Source organism: Engystomops pustulosus, chromosome 7, assembly GCF_040894005.1.
Source record: "Engystomops pustulosus chromosome 7, aEngPut4.maternal, whole genome shotgun sequence".
NCBI lineage: Eukaryota > Metazoa > Chordata > Amphibia > Anura > Leptodactylidae > Engystomops > Engystomops pustulosus.
Window position 1 is genome coordinate 24,293,353 of NC_092417.1, and position 21,225 is coordinate 24,314,577.

A 21,225-nucleotide genomic window follows, 5' to 3' on the forward strand; every position below is an offset into this window, starting at 1 on the left:
GAAGTAACGGACACATGTGGGGGGTCTCTGCACTCGGGAGAAATTGCTGAATAAATTCTTTGGTGGATTTTCTCTTTTTATCTTTTGGAAATGTGTAAATTTTAGGGCAAAATGAACGTATAACCGACACAATATGACCATTCTAAATTTCACCTCCATTTTGATGTAATTACTGTGAAGATCTCAAGGGGTTAACAATCTCCCTAAACGCTGTTTCTGATAGCTTGAGGGGTGAAGATTTGAAAATGGGTTGGTTATAGAGAGGGGTTTTGATGTTAAATATGTAAAATTTCTTTCAAAACTGTATTTATCCCCAAAATAGTCAATTCTAAAAAATACGGAAAATCGCTATTCAATTTGTAAGCCGCGTGACGTCAAAATAAATTATCCAGATATTTTTTTTTTCTCTTTAACGTTTTATTTTCTTATGTATTTTTTTTAAATATATTTTTTTATATTATTAAACTTTTATTAACATCGAAAAGGAAGAAATTTTTACAAAGGTTTCAAATCACAATATATAAAGAATTTTTACAAAAATTCTAGATCATCATATAAACATTTTCATAGCAAACAGAATGAATCCATATACATAAAATGTTACCATTTCAAATTATCCAGGCATTTCAAGAATGATGAAAATGTAAAGTAGACAAACGGGAAATGTAATTCAGCAACTTATTTAGGTGGTAAATCTATCTGCCTTAAAACGCTTTCATTTTGAATTTCGAAAATGGCAAATTTTTCAAAAAATTCATTTTTTCTTTTTTTTTTTAATAAACGCAAAACATATCAGCCAAAATTTACTACTAAAATGAAGTACAACATGTGAGGAAAAAACAGTCTCAGAATCGTTTAGATAAGTAACAGTTCAAAAGTTATAACTAGAGATGAGCGAGTATACTGCTCGGTGGAGTATTAGCATACTCGGACCTGCTCGTTACTCGGACGAGTATTTCCCCTGCTCGCGATCGAGCATTAAATTAAGTGAAGAACAGTGTTTTTATTGTTTAATAAAATATTCCAGATGTTTCCTGATGTTTTGCTTGTAAGAACACATTGAAATAACACTATTCTTCACTTTCCAGGTGTTCGCGCGTGTCTCCCGCTAGGTTCGGAGATGTTTGGAACATCTGGAATGTGAAGAATAGTGTTCTTTCAATGTGTTCTGCACTTAAATGCTCCTGTATTCACTGTTTTTAATGTTTTAATTCTATTCTTCACATTGCAGGTGTGCATGCGTGTCTTCCGATAGGTTCGGAGATACGCGCGCACATCTGCAAAGTGAAGAATAGTGTTATTTCAATGTGTTCTAACAAGCAGAACATCAGGAAACATCTGGAATATTTAATTAAACACTGTTCTTTTACTGTTCTGTTTTAGCAAAAAAATGCTCGGGTCTCCCATTGACTTCAATGGGGCTCGTTATTCGAGACGAGCACCCGAGCATCGGGAAAAGTTCGTCTCGAATAACGAGCACCCGAGCATTTTAGTGCTCGCTCATCTCCAATTATTTTATTATTTATTCTCATTAATGAATAAGAATAAAAAAATGTCATAACCATCTCAGTAGTCTATAAAGAACTAGGACTGTAGTCAGACATGTTGAAATAGACGCATGTGGTCTGAATTTACAGCGGATTTGTATGAGGGGAATCCACTACCTCCGGCAGTATTGTGTTATTCCATGTGATTATTGTCATCTCATTTATACAGACTGGGGGAGATTTATCAGTGTCTGAAGTAAAACTGTTCTAGTTGCCCATGGAAACCAATCAGAGATCAGCTTTACTTTTATAAAAGGCTATGGGGAAATGAAACAGTTGTTCTGATTGGTTGTGATGGGCAACTAGAGCAGTTCTGCTGTCAGGCACTTCTAATAAATCTCCCCCATTGTATCTACATGTGCAGCTCAATCTACATATAAAAAACATGGGAGCATTTCCATGGATTACCTGTTGGATTTGGTCATGTATCTAGTCAATAGGCATCCTCACTGTGTAATGGAAACAGGAATAATAATGGAGTCCAATGGACCATATACTGACATATATATACTGACAGTATTCCATGGACCATACATATACTGACAGTATTCCATGGACCTTACATATACTGACAGTATTCCATGGACCTTACATATACTGACAGTATTCCATGGACCTTACATATACTGACAGTATTCCATGGACCAAACTCTACAAGGAGTGGAAACCCAGGCGCCATAGTTCTGTATGATGCAAGGAGTCCTATCATTGAGGCTTAGTCTGTGATATGCAACTGCCACATGGTCCGTGTTTTCCAACCAACAGAATAAACCAAAGAGATGGGAGTCTCCTTGTGACCCTGTGATGGTCCAACCTCAACTTCTGTTTGTAAAATAAAATAAAAAATCACTTGTATTTTTTCAAACTACAAATCCTGCCTGTGCCTACATTGGAGAGGGGTTCATGGGGTGACGCGACTGTTCTTAGTCATGCAATGAGAGACGAGGGCAATGTCCCCATGTATCCCAGGTCAACATCTGCAAAGAGTTTGTATGTTCTCTCCGTGTTTGCGTGGGTTTCCTCCGGGTCCTCCGGTTTCCTCCCACACTCCAAAACATACTGGTAGTTTGATTAGACTGTGAGCCCCATTGAGGACAGGGACTGATTTGGCAAACTCTGTGCAGCGCTGCGTAATCTGTGTGCGCTATATAAATAACAGAATTATTATAGTTTGTACTCAAAGATAGTTACATGAAAGATACTGACAGTTACAAAGTAAAGTAAAAAAAAAAAAAACTGAAGTGAAATGGGCAAAAATGCATCTTTTTGGAGGTCTTACCAACCACATGTTGGGTTGAGTTTATTTATTTTGCAGTCTTGCACATTCCCATTTTGTATCTTTTATCTTTTTCTCAATAGTTTTGTCATAGATACATTTCAGCAGGAATTTCTTCCGTTCTATCCTCTCCCTTACTGGGTCCCTTCTCTGTTCCATGCAGAATTTTGCATCCCTCAGTGCATCTTCTATCACTGCCAGAAGGTCATTGCATCTTCCTCGTGTCTTCACGTTGTCGTCTTCGGTGTAATTCTCCACTGCATGGATGTGTTCTGCACCGGCCATTTGAAATAAACTTTCCAATTCACTGTAAGGTGCACGGTGTTTATTGGTGAAGACAACAATGGGATACATACCTGCAACAAGAAATCCATAGAATTGTTCAATGGCTGCCATGGCGGCCTTAATTATCCAGCCCTAGTCAAAAGCCTTTCACTATCAACCAGGTTGAAACAGTGCCGTCCGCTGTTGGGAATCTTTGCATATATACTACTGGGGGCTGGCTCATAATCTATATGGGAGGGAAGATGGAGACATGAGGGGAGAGCTCAATCTATATGGGAGGGAAGATGGAGACATGAGGTAAGGTCACAATCTATATGGGAGGGGAGATGGAGACACGAGGTGAGGGCTCACAATCTATATGGGAGGGAAGATGGAGACACGAGGTGAGCGCTTACAATCTATATGGAAGGGAAGATGGAGACACGAGGTGAGGGAGCACAATCTATATGGGAGGGAAGATGGAGACATGAGGTGTGGTCACAATCTATATGGGAGGGAAGATGGAGACACGAGGTGAGGGAGCACAATCTATATGGGAGGGGAGATGGAGACACGAGGTGAGGGAGCACAATCTATATGGGAGGGAAGATGGAGACATGAGGTGAGGTCACAATCTATATGGAGGGAAGATGGAGACATGAGGTGAGGGAGCACAATCTATATGGAAGGGAAGATGGAGACACGAGGTGAGGGAGCACAATCTATATGGGAGGGAAGATGAAGACATGAGGTGAGGGAGCACAATCTATATGGAAGGGAAGATGGAGACACGAGGTGAGGGCTCACAATGTATATGGGAGGGAAGATGAAGACATGAGGTGAGGGAGAACAATCTATATGGGAGGGAAGATGGAGACACGAGGTGAGGGAGCACAATCTATATGGGAGGGAAGATGGAGACACGAGGTGAGGGCTCACAATCTATGTGGGAGGGTAGAAGGAGACACGAGGTGAGGGCTCACAATCTATATGGGAGGGAAGATGGAGACACGAGGTGAGGGCTCACAATCTATATGGGAGGGAAGATGGAGACATGAGGTGAGGGCTCACAATCTATATGGGAGGGAAGATGGAGACATGGGGTGAGGGCTCACAATCTATATGGGAGGAAAGATGGAGACACGAGGTGTGGGCTCATAATCTATATGGGAGGAAAGATGGAGACAATGAGCATGTGTCCTAATTCCTGTCATAGATGCTTGTACAGGCAGTTTTACCGTTTAAAAAAAGTTTCACGCTTCTAAAAACACATTGACTTTTCCTAGTACATGCTTGCCAGACAATGAGGACACCAGCACTTTCTACAGTACTGTTGGTGCGGCAGCTGATGTTTCCTCATACACAGGCACTGAAGAGGAGACTGTGGTTGTGGAGGCTACAGATGACCCGTTCAACCAGGGACTGGGAGCAAGTGCTGAACACTAGTAAGTACCGTAGTTACAACAAGAGTGTGTCGGCAAGAGGCTGATCAGGGAGAGTCATGTATAAAATTAGACACAAGCCATTTCTATGTAATTTCTAGGCCAGAAGACATGGGCAGTATGGCTGCAGGTTGCTTTATTGGAATTTTCTAATCCACAGCGATTTTACTTCAGTAGCAAAGCACATTCAAAAACCCTGCAACAGTGAGTCCCACTGCAAGTTTTAGATATAGATATAGATAAGTCATATTACTACAACTTTCATATCCCTCCTCACCTAAAAATACTCCTCAGAAATGCTAACAAGACACCAGTGGGCCCTGATGCGAACTTTGCAGCATCCCTCCTCAAGATACTGTTTAGTAAACCCCCCTCATTAATAACATGTCTAGCAGCAGCCTCCACTCAATAAGATGTCCAGCAGAAGCCTCCCCTCATTAATAAATTGTCTATTAGCAATCACAGGCCCCTTGCCATGTAAACAAAAATCAGCTCAGTACTTACTTCTCACGCTCTGGCTTTCTCTTCTCTCCGTGGTGTCCCATGCAGTAGCACGGGCAGAGACCTGTCCAGACTGCCCATGTACACAGTATGATGTTACACACTGGGGGTCATTTACTAAGGGCCCGATTCGCATTTTCCCGACGTGTTACCCGAATATTTCCGATTTGCACCGATTTTCCCCGAATTGCCCCGGGATTTTGGCGCACGCGATCGGATTATGGCGCATCGGCACTGGCATGCATGCGACGGAAATTGGGGGGGCATGGCCGAACGAAAACCTGACGGATTCGGAAAAAACGCTGCATTTTTTAAAAAAAAGTGTCGCGGGACTCGCGTCCGGCTTGGTGAAGATCCGGGGAACTTCAGTGCAGCAGCGCCACCTGGTGGACGTCGGAGGAACTGCCTTAGTGAGTCCCGGCCGGACCCGAATCCACCGCAGAGAACGCGCCGCTGGATCGCGAATGGACCGGGTAAGTAAATCTGCCCCAATGTGCGGGGGCAGAGTGCTGTAACATGAGTATTTTACTCTGCCAGAAAAATTTGTGCAACCTCTGGTTCTATTTCAAAAGGAAAGGTGGAGGATGATTGAGTGGGAAACACTTCCGTTGCTGCAGTGGAGTAGAAAAGATCCAGGAACTGGAGACCTTGAAGATAGATATGTCAGGTGTATGACTAGTGTATACTCCATCCTTTAACACCATAGGACAGTTTTTGGCCTTAGGACATTGACTATAGAAAGACTCACCTGTCATGAATCTGCAGTTCTGGAAGAATGTCTTCAGCCTTAAAAACTCCTTGCACGTTGCTGTTTCTATTACGCTAGACAAATAAAACAGAAATGTATAACATGATGGTATGTAATGGCACATTGATACAATGGGGGCGTATGATAGCCTCGCCGTGCATCCGTTGTAGCCGTATACATTAATAGGCTCTGGCCTCTTGATGTATCCAGCGGGGTCCTGCGCAATGTTTATCTCCACGCCAGGCCCTACCGCCCGTGGCCCCCCCTTCACACCCCTTCCCCCTGGTGTGAAGGTGGCTGGGTAGGGCAGATCTGATGTGGCGCAGAGGCTCTGATAAATATGCCCCACAGCTTCTATGTGTAAGAGGCAAGAATTGCCCGAGCAACTTTTTGATCGTAAAAATAAAAAAAAACAGTGATGCAAATTTGTGGTGACTTTTAGTCGCCATAAAGCCACGGGAAAGCGGATGATGAATGTCCCCCTATTAGATTACTTGATGTTATGTGAATATTGTCCTTTTTCCGATACCTAAAATCCAGCTTTTCTTTCGGGTTGGAATTTTACCTTTGAATATATATTGGAACGATGAAGTCTGAGTAGTTTGGCGTCAAATCCGAATCTTCCACTTTGGACATTATCTCAACAAAGTCTCTTATTCGCTCCACTCTCTGGTTAAGAGGAAGAAAATTACCTGAAGAAGAAACAAGAATGATTCCGTATCAAACCGTCTTGACTAATCCACAAGTCCTCCATCCAAAGCTCTAGAACTGTGCGGTTTATGATACCAGAGCATTGCACAGCGTTAGACTAAGACTCATTCAGCCTCCATTTGGTGTGTGGGAAGCGATGAGTCCAAAGTACCGTATATACTCGTGTATAAGCCGAGTTTTTCAGCACAAAAAATGTGCTGAAAAACCTCGCCTTGGCTTATACATGAGTCAATGATAAAAAAAAAAAATTAATACTCACCCTCCGTTGTCCCCGATGTTCGTTGCAGCTCCCGATCCCTGTCGCGGCTCCCGGCGGCTCCCCGTGTCTCCTCTTCTGTCTTCTATCTTCTCTAGCCGGCAGAGTCGCGATCTGCCGGCCGTCGCACACTGTGATGCAGCGCTGTCGCCGCTGATGACGTCATCCGCGGTGACAGCGCTGCATCACAGTGTGCGACGGCCGGCGCGATCTCCTGGCCAGAGAAGAGAGAAGAGTGAAGAAGCCGCCGGGAGTCGCGACGAACATCGGGGACAACGGAGGGTGAATATTAAGTTTATTTCTTTATCTGTATGCTGAGGGCAGGCTGTATACTGATGGGGGCAGGCTGTATACTACTGGGGACAGGCTGTATACTACATGGGGGCAGGCTGTATACTACATGGGGTAGGCTGTATGGTACATGGGGGCAGGCTGTATGCTACATGAGGGCAGGCTGTATGCTACATGGGGCTGCTGTATGCTACATGGGGCTGGCTGTATATTACATGGGGGCTTGTTGGCTGTATACTACATGGGGGCTGGCTGGCTGTATACTACACCCTCGGCTTATACTTGAGTCAATAGGTTTTCCCAGTTTTTGGTGGTAAAATTAGGGGTCTCGGCTTATACTCAGGTCGGCTTATACTCGAGCATATACGGAACATTAAAATTCACTAAACTTCAGGAAGCTTTGTACGGTGTATTTTTTTGACATTTTCAATGATACCATTTCAGGACACCTACTTTTAATCACTTTTTATTCATACTTTCTTTGTGCCACATGTTTTCGACATTTTTCAGTTTTTTTCCCGTTCCTTTGTTCAATTTATGGGATAATTATCAGGCATGTCAGTTGCTGAAATGTCTACTATGTTTATCATTTTGTTCGTTTACTGATTCATCATTCTCTGGAAAAGGTTGGTGATTAGTTTTTGCTAATTTTTGTTTAGTTTTTAAAAAAAATGTTTTAATGTTATTTATATGAGCCGCTAAAGTGTTTCTGAAATAATAATAATATTCTGAAAAATATAATGCAATGTAATTGTTTTGCGGCAGATTGCTAATATACAGTTTTGAATATTACACTCAACCTCAGGGCAAGATATAATAGGAATCTTGACATGCCCTCATAGAGGTTCCTAACTATTGTGACAATTGTTGGGCAGACCCGAACTGCATAGTTCAGTTCCGTCTGAACTTGGCATGATGGATCCACCTAGTACAAAGGACCAACTGCAGTGGCTTTCTGCAATGTGGAGACTGATGAGGAGGATAGCGGTGAGGCCTTGGTGGAAGAAGATCGGAGAGGACAATGAGAATTTAGATGAATAAGTGGTGGCAGGGCCGGCTCCAGGTTTTAGTGGGCCCCTTGGCGACAGAGCCTTAGTGGGCCCCTTCGTGAGCCGCCCTCCAGTGGCCACTCTGCCCCCCCTCGCCCTGCAGACACACTGACCCCCCACTCCTTTTGCGGACACACTGACCACCCCCTCCTTCTGCGGACACACTGACCCCCTCCCTCCCCCTGCAGACACACTGACCAACCCCTCCCCCTGCGGACACACTGACACCCCCTCCACCTGCAGACACACTGACCACCCCCTCCCCCTGCAGACACACTGACCCCCTCCCTCCCCCTGCAGACACACTGACCACCCCCTCCCCCTGCAGACACACTGACCACCCCCTCCCCCTGCAGACACACTGACCACCCCTCCCCCTGCAGACACACTGACACCCCCTCCCCCTGCGGACACACTGACACCCCCTCCCCCTGCAGACACACTGACACCCCCGTCCCCCTGTGGACACACTAACCCACTCCCCCTACGGACACACTGAACCACCCCCCCTCCCCCTCTGCGGACACACTGACCCCCTCACCATCCCTCCCCTGGGGACACACTGACCCCCTCTCCCCCCCCCCCTTCTCCTGCGGACACACTGACCCCCTCCCCCCCTCCCCCTGACAAACTGCCCCCCCTCCGGAAAAGAAAAAAAACCTCACCGTTCCTGGTTCCCACAGAGCAACACAGGAACAGCCTCCATCTTTCTTCGGTCTGGGCATCCCGTACGCGCCTGAAGCCGGCACGCGTGATCTGATGACATCATCATGTGCGCCGGCTACAGAGCCGTCGCATACCATGCGGAGCGCAGCTTCGGAGCAACCAGCACAGGTGAGTTTTGGATTCTGCTTCTATGCTGCGCTCCCAATGAGCGCAGCATAGAAGCAGAAAAGTAATAGATCCGGAAGGTGATCAATTGTACTAGTGTCATATAGCGACACTGGTACAATTCATCGGGGGGCTCGAGTGGACCCCTCCAGCACCCCAGGGCCCCGGCACTTGCCCGGGTTGGCCGGCTGCTGGCGCCAGGCTTGGCTCAAGTGGGCCCCTCCAGCAACCTGGGGCCCCGGCACTTGCCCGGGTTGGCCGGGTGCTGGCGCCGGGCCTGAGTGGTGGTCACGAAGCTCCAGGTAGCCAGCAGGAAATTAGGGAGGTGCTGCGGTCAGCTCATAGCCTTGACATCACCTGCTACTGCCCACCCTGCTCAGGGACTCAGCACTAGAGATGAGCGAACATACTCGTCCGAGCTTGATGCTCGTTCGAGCATTAGCGTACTCAAAACTGCTCGTTGCTCGGACGAATACTTCGCCAGCTCGAGAAAATGGCATCTCCCGCCGTTTTGCTTTTTGGCGGCCAGAAACAGAGCCAATCACAAGCCAGGAGACTCTGCACTCCACCCAGCATGACGTGGTACCCTTACACGTCGATAGCAGTGGTTGGCTGGCCAGATCAGGTGACCCTGGAATAGACTAGCCCCTGCCCGCGCTGATCGCGTCATTCTCTGTCTGGATGCCGCTAGGGAGAGAGCTGCTGCTGGTCAGGGAAAGCGTTAGGGTGTTATATTAGAATAGTGTTAGGCAGGAGTGATTCTACAAGAACCCAACAGCCCTTCTTAGGTTAGAAACTAGCCATAGCAATAGGATAGCATCGTTTTGTTTAAAAACACAAAAAACACAAAAAAAAAAAAAAAAAGTTTACACTTTAATTTTGAAAATGTTTAACCCGAGGGCTAGGGGTAGAGGACGAGGGCGTGGACGTGGGCGTCCAACTACTGCAGGGGTCAGAGGCCGTGGTCCTGGGCGGGGTGAGACACCACCTGCTGATGAGGGAGCAGGGGAACGCCGCAGAGCTACACTCCCTAGGTTCATCATGTCTCAAGTTACTGGGACTCGTGGTAGAGCACTGTTGAGGCCAGAACAGTGCGAAGAGGTGATGTCGTGGATTGCGGACAATGCTTCTAGCCATTTGTCCACCAGTCAGTCTTCCACGCAGTCCACCCATGTCACTGAAATCAGCACTCCTCCAGCTCCTCCACCTCAGCCTCCTTCCCCCCAGTCTGCCCCCTATCCAGCAAAATTTGGCATTTGAACCAGCATACTCTGAGGAACTGTTTTCTGGACCCTTCCCACAGTCACAAACCACTTGTCCGGTTGCTGCTGAGCAATTTTCCGATGCCCAGGTTTTCCACCGGTCGCAGTCTGTGGGTGATGATGACATTATTGACGTAGTGGAAGAAGTGTGTAAAGAGGTGTCGGACGATGAGGAGACACGGTTGTCAGACAGTGGTGAAGTTGTTGTCAGGGCAGGAAGTCCGAGGGGGGAGCAGACTGAGGGATCGGACGATGATGAGGTGACAGACCCAAGCTGGGTTGATAGGCCGGGTGAACACAGTGCTTCTGAGACGGAGGCGAGTCCTATAGCAGAACAGGTTGGAAGAGGCAGTGGTGGGGCCAGACGGAGAGGCAGGGCCAGAGCTGGTGCATCAGCGCCAAATGTTGCCCGTAGTCAAGCTCCCGTGGCGAGGGCTAGATTTTCAGAAGTCTGGAGGTTCTTTAAGGAAACACCGGATGACCGACGGACTGTGGTGTGCAACCTTTGCCAAACCAGGATCAGCAGGGGTTCCACCAGTACTAGCTTAACTACCACCAGTATGCGCAGGCATATGAATGCTAAACACCCCACTCAATGGCACCAAGCCCGTTCACCTCCGGCCGGGCACACCACTGCTCCTTCCCCTGTGTCATCTGCTAGTCAGCCCCCTGCCCAGGACCACGGCCCAAACACCTCCCGTGCGAAAACCCCATCTTCGCCTCCACGATCCTCCACAGCATCCACCAGCGTTCAGCTCTCCATACCCCAGACGCTGGAGCGCAAAAGGAAGTATAGCGCTAAGTTGCTTAGCCTGGAGATGCTGCCCTATAGGCTGGTAGAGACCGAGGCCTTTCGAAACCTCATGGCGGCGGCCGCCCCTCGGTATTCAGTCCCCAGCCGCCACTACTTTTCCCGATGTGCCGTCCCAGCCCTGCACAAGCACGTGTCAGAGAACATCATCCGTGCCCTGACCAACGCCGTTTCTGACAAGGTCCACCTGACCACGGACACGTGGACGAGTGCTGCCGGGCAGGGCCACTATATTTCGCTGACGGCACATTGGGTTAACTTGGTGGAGGCTGGGACCGAGTCTGACCCTGGGGCTGGTCATATACTGCCGACGCCGAGGATTGCGGGGCCTACCTCGGTCCAGGTCTCAAAGGCCTACTATGCCTCCTCCTCCTCCCACCCCTCCTCCACCTCCGAATTACCATCCGTGGGCATGGCGCCATCAGTCGGTAGCTCTAGGCACAGCAGCAGTGCCGTCGCTAAGCGACAGCAGCAGTGCCGTCGCTAAGCGACAGCAGGCGGTGCTCAAACTGCTGAGCCTAGGCGATAAAAGGCACACCGCCCAAGAGCTATTACAGGGCATCACGGCGCAGACTGATCTGTGGCTGGCACCGCTGAACCTGAAGCCAGGCATGGTTGTGTGTGACAACGGCCGTAACCTGGTGGCGGCTCTGCAACTCGGCAGACTGACACATGTGCCATGCCTGGCCCATGTGTTAAATCTCATAGTTCAGCGTTTCCTCAAGACATACCCCAATCTGTCTGATTTGCTCACGAAGGTGCGCCGCATCTGTGCGCATTTCAGGAAGTCCAGCACAGATGCTGCCACTCTCAGGGCAGCGCAGCGCCGCCTCCAACTGCCCGCTCACCGACTGTTGTGCGACGTGCCCACGAGGTGGAATTCAACATTAACCATGTTATCCAGAGTTTACCAGCAGCGCAGAGCGATTGTAGACTGCCAGATGTCAACTTCCACCAGAACTGGTAGTCAGGTCAGTCAGCTTCCTCAAGTCTACAATGAGGAGTGGACGTGGATGTCTGATATCTGTCAGGTGCTGAGTAACTTTGAGGAGTCAACACAGATGGTCAGTGGCAATGCCGCCATCATCAGCTTCACCATCCCGCTGCTTGGTCTGTTGAAAAACTCTCTGGTCAGCATGGAGTCGGAAGCTTTGCGTTCGTCACAAGAGATGGGTGAAGTAGATTCCCTTGTTGATAGCCAAAGCACCTTCAGGTGTGTTTCTCAGCGCATATCGGAGGAGGTGGAGGAGGATGAGGAGGAAGAGGAGGAGAATGTTGGCGAGACAGAAGAGGGGACCATTGTTCAGTCCTTCACTGTTCAGCGTGTATGGGCAGAAGAAGAGGAGTTGGAGGAGTTGGAGGAGGAGGAAATGGAGAGTCAGGCCAGTGAGGGGAGTGAATTCTTGCTCGTTGGTACGCTGGCGCATATGGCAGATTTCATGCTAGGCTGCCTATCCCGTGACCCTCGCGTTCAAAGAATTTATTCCAGCACCGATTACTGGGTATTCACTCTCTTGGACCCACGGTACAAGCAAAATCTTTCCACTCTCATCCCTGGAGAGGAAAGGAGTGTGAGAATGCATGAATACCAGCAGGCCCTGGTGCACAAGCTGAAACAGTATTTCCCTTCTGACAGCGCTAGCGGCAGAGGGCGTACTTCTGCAGGACAAGTAGCGAGGGAGAGTAAGCGAGCAGGCAGCTTGTCCAGCACTGGCAGGGGTACGCTTTACAAGGCCTTTGCCAGTTTTATGTCACCCCAGCAAGACACTGTCACCTGTCCCCAGTCTCGGCAGAGTAGGGCTGATCTTTACAGAAAGATGGTGAGGGAGTACGTAACTGACCATGCCATCGTCCTAAATGATCACACAGCTCCCTACAACTACTGGGTTTCAAAGCTGGACATGTGGCCCGAACTGGCGCTGTACGCCTTGGAGGTTCTTGCCTGCCCTGCCGCTAGCGTGTTGTCCGAGCGGGTTTTCAGTGCAGCTGGTGGCATCATCACCGATAAGCGTACACGCCTGTCGACTGACAGCGCTGACAGGCTGACGCTTATCAAGATGAATAAAGCCTGGATTTCTCCGGATTTTCATTCTCCACCAGGTGAAAGAAGCTCAACCTGAATAATTTATGCACTCCTCCTCCTCATTGTCCTCCTTCTCCTCCTCTTTGTACACTAAAGCAGAGGAAACTGGCTATTTTTTGTCTGTCGCCGCCATGCTGGCGACCTGAAGTTGCAATCATAGCAGCGCAATATGGATGCCCCATACTGTCGCTCTTAATCATGGAACCATTTCCGAAAAAGAATTAAAAATAGAACCACTATGCTATTCCATTATTCCTAGGTGAAATATTCACCTAGGAATATTCACCTGCTTTGAAAATTATAATTTTTTCAAAGTAAACGCTTCTGGCCCCCAGGCCCATTTTGGGTGGGGAGGAGCCGAGAGACAGGGGCTTGGACAGGCGAAAGCTCGCCTGGCAGCGGACCTCCAGCTCCATCCCAAGATTACGCAGCCTCAGAGGCATCCATGCATGCTGCCCCTGCTGTTTCCTGTCCATTTCGCCTCCACGATCCTCCACAGCGTCCACCAATGTCTCCATGTGCAACTTTCAACTGTCTATACCCCAGACGCTGGAGCACGAGAGGATATGCAGCACATCATCCCCTTATCAAACGAGCTGTGTCAGGCAGAATTTTCAGGTGTTTCACCAGATACATAGTGGAACTCGGCCCATCTGTCACCATGCTGGAGACCTGAAGTTTCAATCATAGAAGCAATATGGATGCCCCAGTAGTCACTCTTAATCATGGAAGTCGTCTCCATGGCTGCCTCCCCATGTCGTCCCTTTATCAAACGAGCTGTGTCAGGCTCATTTTTCGGGTGTTTCACCAGATACGTTATGGAGCTTGGTCACTATGTCGCCACCATGCTGTGTTATCGACTAAATATACCGTCAACCTTTTGTTCACATAGGAAATCATTTCAGCGCTTCTTGCTCACCTCCTTTGGTGAAACCTGAGTCCATTTAGGGTATGTCGCCATGAGACTCTCTAGCCTGCCACTGCTGCCGCTGCCTCTGCATGCCGTCCCCTATAGTGTCAGGGTCAATTATTGCATGTTTTAGATGCTATCTAGCCTCATTCGGTCACTCTATCATGGCCATGCTGTTGCCCATAATTTTGGTATAATGGTGCGATTAAGCAGCCTCAGAGGCATCCATGCATGCTGCCCCTGCTGTTTCCTGTCCATTTCCGTGGTGTTTCCATCCTTTTCTGAGGTTCCCAGGTGTTTGGCCAAGCTTCCCTGTGCAGAGCCTTGGTCCCCTTGAAAAATGCTCGAGTCTCCCATTGACTTCAATGGGAAAAGTTCGTCTCGAATAACGAGCACCCGAGCATTTTAGTGCTCGCTCATCTCTACTCAGCACTCAAAAGCCGGCCATATTTTCACCCAGTGTACAGAAGACAGAACATGTGTCATTTGTGCACTGTACCACTGGTCCATAAAATGCTGCAAAGTGTCGACAATCTGAGACCAGGTACATGCAAACTAAAATATGAACTGCAGTGGATGAAGCACCAAAAAGCCTGGAACCACCTTAGGCTCCCTCGGCTGCATCAGTTTTCCCTGCCTCTACCAATGCCTGCCCAGTTACAGGGCCACCTGTCTCCCCTCAAACTGCCACTACTGCCAGCAGCACCACTATCTCCAAGCCTGTCCACACCCTCCCAAGGAACCGTTCAGCTTTCCATCCCCCAAATAATGGAGACAAAGCAGAAGTTTGGCCCATCTCACGTACGAGCACTGGTCCTGAATGTGTGAGCAACGACAGGCAATAGTTCTATTCCAGCTGCAAAAAGCTTGGGTCAATGAAAGTAGTGATCAACAGCAGGGGTTGGCCCTATGAGGGACATTTGTACCATGCTGCAGTACTTTCAATACGTCAGCTATATGATGCTATGTCCTCAGTGCCATCATCTCCATCCTTTGCCTTTTAGCAAAAACCCTTCAGGCCATGACAGAGGATGTAGTAGTGGTGCAAGAGAAAGAAGAGGAGGAACAGGTGTTGTGTATGTCCACACATGACTCGATTGACATGACCAGCGCAGCTCAAAGGTGTCACTGGGGCATGGCTGTGGGGACGCAGTGGAGGAGGAGACATCATCCACCGAGGACAGCTTGTCCTTGTCTCTGGGCAGCCTGGGCCACATGAGCCACTTCATCAGGGGCGTCAAACTAATTTTCCCTTGGGGGGGCCACATTAGCCTTGTGGTTGCCTTAAAGGGGCTGACTGTCATTTTATCACTGTATAGGTGTATCTACTCAAGCAGTTCAGTAGTTACATTTATACAGTATTAGCAAATTCAGTGCAACCACAAAGCAATATTGTTAAATGACCTGAGACACCGGGTAAGCGTGCCCCCCAAAAACAGCCAATACTCAGAGTGCCCCCACAGCTGCCACATGCCAAAGTGCCCCCCATAGCCACCAGAGTGTCCCCCCAGAGATGCCAAAGTCCGCCACATAGCTACTGTGAGCTCACCCACAGCAGCCACAGTGCCTGCGACAGCTGCCAGTGCCCCCCACAGCTATCGCAGTGCCTCCATTACTCCTGGCAGGGTGCCTCCACAGTAGTCAGTGTCCCCATAGCTGCCAGAGTGCCTCCACAGTAGTCAGTGTCCCCATAGCTGCCAGAGTGCCTCCACAGTAGTTACAGTGCCCACACAGTTGCCACAGTGCACCCCATAGATGCCACAGTGCCCCCCATAGTAGTCACAGTGCCCCCATGGCTGTCACAATGCCCCCACAGCTGCCAGTGCCCCCCACAGCTTCCACAGTGCCCCCATAACTGCTGCCACGGTGCTTCCACAGTAGTCAGTTTCCCCATACCTGCCAGAGTGCTTCCACAGTAGTCACAGTGTCCCCCACAGAAGCCACAGTGGACCCCATAGTAGTCACAGTGCCCCCACAGCTGCCACGTGTTGAATAAAAATCCCTATAACATAAAATTAACTTATGATGCAAACAAATCTTGTGTTTCCTTTTTGGATGTGGTTATTAGGAAAGACAGCAGACAAACGCATACAGCAAAGAAACAGCCGTCAACGCACAATTACAAGCAACATCATCCCATCCAACTCAAACAATCAAAGCAATACCCACAGGTCAATTTCTCCGTATTAGGAGAATTTGCTCTACCGAAGAAGATTTTGAAACACAAGCTGACGACCTACAAGCTAGATTCCTACAACGGGGCTATAGCAACAAGTCACTGGAAGAAGCCTATTGAAGATCAAAAAGAACGTCGCGTCAGGCCTTATTGGTACCAAGGCCTAAAAAACAGCAACCGATCAGGTAAGATTTATTACTAACTACCATTCTCAATGGCAGGAAATGTGCCGAGCGTTAGAAAGATATTGGCCAATTCTACAATGTGACCCTATTGTGGGACAATACATCACATCATATCCCTCAGTGACAGCTCGGAGAGCTCAAAATCTGAGAGATTTACTGGTAAGGAGCCACCATACATCAGGCAGACCGAAAACCATTTTTGCAAACCTTGTGGTAAATGTATCGCATGTCCAAATGTGGAGCGGATCAACACTTTTACAGATTCTAAAGGCACCTACAATATCACCCATAGAATTTCATGCAACACTAAGGCAGTAGTGTATTATGCAACCTGTCCATGTGGATTGATCTATGTAGGGCTAACAATCCGCCCGTTAAAAGTACGCATTAAAGAACATATGCGCGATATCAAAGCCACAGCAGACATAGATCTGGTTTTAGAAGGGAAACCTGTAGCATTTCAAGGAAAAATAGAATTCTGACCCAAGCCTTCTAAAAGCACGGGGCATTCATAAAATTGAATTGGGAATCAGAGGTGGTCCAATCCAGAAACGACTTGCACAGTGCAAAACACAATGGATATGGACCTTATATACACTCAAACTGATGGGTCTCAATGAAACTCTGAGCTTTGCCCCCTTTCTCCAGTAAGTTCTCTATCCCCCAGCAATATGAAATGAGAAGATGAAATACAATTTACCATCATATTTAATACTCTTTAATACCGTATATACTCGAGTATAAGCCGACCGAGTATAAACTGAGACCCCTAATTTTACCACCAAAAACTGGGCAAACCTATTGACTCGAGTATAAGCTGAGGGTGTATTATACAGCCAGCCATCCCCCATGTAGTATATAGCAAGCCCCAAGTAGTATACAGCCTGCCCCCTGTAGTATACAACCAGCCCCAAGTAGTATACAGCCTGTCCCATGTAGTATACAGCCAGCCCCAAGGAGTTTACAACCTGCCCCAAGTAGTATTCAGCCTGCCCAATGTAGTATACAGCCAGCCCCATGTAGTATACAGCTAGCCCCAAGTAGTATACAGCCAGCCCCAAGTAGTATACAGCCAGCCCCAAGTAGTATACAGCCTGCCCCAAAGTAGTATACAGCCTGCCCCATGTAGTATACAGCCAGCCCCAAGTAGTATACAGCAAGCCCCAAGTAGTATACAGCCTGCCCCAAATAGTATACAGCCAGCCCCCAGTATGCCAAGCAAGTAATAAAAAAATAAACTTAATACTCACCCTCCGACGATACTCACCTTTGATACTCGGCACGGCTCCTGGGCCTCAGAGGCGGCTCCCAGTCCTCGGCGGCGGCAGTTCCCGGTCCTCGGCGGTGGCTGCAGGTCCTTGGTGGTGGCTCCCGGTCCTTGGCGGCGGCCTCCAAACCTCGGCACTGGCTTCTGAACCTCGGCGGCTGCTTCTCTTTTCTTTCTTCACTAGCCGGCAGTCGCGTCCATCGTCGCATCCATTTTTTAATTGACTCGTGTATAGGCCGAGGTGAGGTTTATCAGCACATTTTTTGTGCTGAAAAACTCGGCTTATACACGGGTATATATACGATAGTTGATCTAACAGAATTTGTGCAAGATAGTTTATTCACAGTGCCGTTTTATCTGGCCCAGCGCATGTGATATGGTTTCTATATCCTAATGATGGCATGGCACATTAACTAGTTTGCGACCGCCCGCCGTGTATTCATGGCAGTGGTCGGGCCCCGCTGCATGGAGAGGGCTCACGGGCTGAACCCTCTCCATAGCCGGTAAGTCTTTGCTGCATATTGCAGCAAAGACTTACCGGTAACACCCGCAATCGGTGCCAGCACCGATGTTTTTCACCCCATTACTTCCTTCCTCACATTTCCTCACTGTCACACCTGTTCCTTTACCCCCACCCCCTGCACTTTGAACTTTGCACTCTGCACTTGTTTAGTAATTAAATGCAATATTTTTTTATCTTAATTTTGCAGCATTTTTATATGTATACAGTAAAGGTTATTCCTGATTTTTTATATATGCATCATATTTACATAAAGTATCATATATTTTACCAACCTATGTATCTATGTATGTTTTGCACTAATATCAATTGTTGGTAATAATCATACCTCAATAAGGAATATGTACTTTACTATTGTTCTAGGTGAGGTTATTTGCACAACAGCACTTTTTGTGCCTATTCTTTGTTATTTAGGCCATTTATTATATCGGCACTATGTATTTTAATGTTTATGTGGAACATTATCGAAATGTGAGTTTTTCACGTTCCAATTAATAAGGCAAGTTAATACCTAATTTTTCGGTGCTTTAATCAATAAGCTAAGTTCATACCACGAGTCTTTATTTTTTTACTACATGCCACGGGCTTTTATGTGCCAGCGATACAAACCAAGCTACTGCTCGTTATGCGCAAGCGCACGCTCATTACGGCACTTTGCGATTGTAATCACTGCACAGGCGCGCTGTTTATGTTCAGTATACCTCCGGCACAATACCATTAGCCCCACACATCGCGACCGCTCTGGTGCGAGAACTCGCGGTCACGTGATTCACTGCTCGCACTGACCGCTGCATTTAACGGGTTAAACACCCGCGATCGGATTACCGCTGACATCCTGCGACCCCCGATGCCGGCTCGGCTCCTGTGCAGAGCTGAACCCACATCGTCTCCGCGCAGCAGCTGTACTGCGCTGAGCGCTATTCACAGGAACGGAGCACTACGGCGCGGAGCGCTATGGGGTTAATGAATATGCCGTAATAAAAGTGGTAGATCCGGTTCAGCTTGATATTACCACCAGGACCCGTTACCCTAGCCCTCGCCCCCTGCTGGTTACACTCCTGCTATAATCTCTATCTATGATTTTAGTAAGGACTTACCCAGCTGAGCGCATATTTCTCCAATCACATCTTCTGGCGACAATCCAAATCCTCTGTTGTCAACAATTGTAATGCAGTCAGTCAGCTGATAGGCTCTTCTCTCCGAAGTGACAGCCGAAGGAGACCCACTAGCCTCGGCTTTGAGTTCATATTCCCCATCACCTAGGGTATATATACAGAAGTTGATGAAGGTAGACTTGCCATGTCCAGTACATCCAAATAACTGAAGGAGAATTCTCCTGTAGCCATTCTCCGCCAGAGAGTTATCTTGAACTTTGAACTGTTGGATATATCTCCTTCTTTCTTGGACATCCATTACTGTGGACTTGTTGTGTTGTCCTCGATGCCTTCTATTACGATGACTCATGGGAAGTTTTATATATTGTAGGTTTCACTTTCACATTTACTCAGCATGTCGCCACTCCCCTAATCCACACCTCAGCTGCTGCAGAACATCATAACACACATCTCAACTTCTGCAGATCATAATTCATACATCATCTTCTGCAGAACATTATAATCCACACCGTAACTGTTGAAAAATCTCTAAATCCACAAATCACCTGGTGAAGAACCTCCAAATCAAAACCTCAGTTGTCGTAGAACACAATCCACACCATAGCTGTTGCAAAAACTCTTAACCCACACATCACGTGCTGAAGAACATCCAAGTTCACACTTTAGCTGTCACAGATCATAATCCACACATCACCTGCTAAAGAACCCTTCAAATCCACACCTCAGATGCTGCAAAACATCTTTATTCATACAGACTAATGCAGAAGATTATAATCCTCACCATAGCTGTTGCAAAAATCTCCTAATCCACACATGCCCTGCTGAAGACCCTCCTAATAAGTTGTCACGGATGGCATCATCTAGGAGAACACTCCTTGTCCACACCCCTCAGGACCAGTGAGGAGATGCAGTATAGTGAAGGGATTGCCCCGGGGAACTCCCAGTGTTTGTAGTGATTGATCCCTGGGCAGATGGTGAAGAGGAGGCCCATGGTGTTAGTGGCAGCCAGGAGTCACACATGGAGACAGGGATCTTGAATAAAAAACTTACCGTTTTTTTTAATGGCACACAGTACAATGAAGCAGCTGGTAATAGGCTGTAAACTTTCCTCTCTGCAGACTGCCATGAGGTGGTGGATTGGTTGGCAGTGGATTTGTAGTTTTGGAGTGTACTTCAGCCCTGGTCTAGTTGTTAGGAGCTGGCTACTAAGAACAAAGTAGGGCTCTGCTGCTTAGGCAGCAATCCGGATGACAGTCTCTGTGGTGTTAACTCACAGAGCTACTAGTCTCTCATGGAGAGAGAACCCTGGTACTGTCTCCTGACATGGAGAGAATGACCAAAAAAACACTAAATAAAGACTGACCAGACTGAATGCAGAGCCTTGAAGTGATCTTATATTTCCAAACTTTAAAATCTGGGGATTTTCAGGTTGCAAAAATAATTACAAATATTCTAACTTTTTATATCAACATTAACCCTGTGGGAAAAATTATGCCATACTGCAGTTGTAGTATCAGATGATGACATTAGGTGACAGCAAAGAAAAGCAAATGAGGGGAGTTGCAGTAGAATCTCTAATGGTAAAACACTAGAGCTGGCCACACTTGTAAATTTGTAATGACCCATCCTGCGGGCCTTTACAGAGTCACTGCATCACATACAGAAGGCAGATTTGTCTCACTGACACTATGGATATAACACTACACACATGCTGAGAGCTGTCTCACATACTGTATAAGAAGGTCAGTCAGTGACAGCAGGACTGTGTAGACACAGACAGCAGTGACCTTTAGTACGTCACAGGTGACTAGTTTCCATTTGGTCCAGAAATGCATGACGACTGTGAGTCTACACGTATTTTGACTAATCACTGCAGAATTTTCAGTGCAGCACATTGCCTTAATGTTTAACTAAAAATATTACAATATTACAGTCACTTAGATTATGAAGTCACCTAGATAACAAGTATGTCTCACATTG

At 47.5% G+C, this 21,225-nt stretch overlaps 1 protein-coding gene across 1 annotated transcript; it reads right to left on the reverse strand.

Moving 5' to 3' along the window:
* Positions 1 to 565: 565 nt before the first annotated feature.
* Positions 566 to 19,580, reverse strand: LOC140068707 (uncharacterized). The gene is made up of 4 exons (XM_072114101.1): positions 19,228 to 19,580; positions 6,344 to 6,470; positions 5,779 to 5,852; positions 566 to 3,179 (listed from the first exon to the last, which is right to left on the reverse strand). Exons 1-4 carry the CDS (start codon positions 19,541 to 19,543, stop codon positions 2,848 to 2,850), a joined length of 849 nt encoding a protein of 282 aa, XP_071970202.1. The 5' UTR covers positions 19,544 to 19,580; the 3' UTR covers positions 566 to 2,847.
* Positions 19,581 to 21,225: the final 1,645 nt, after the last annotated feature.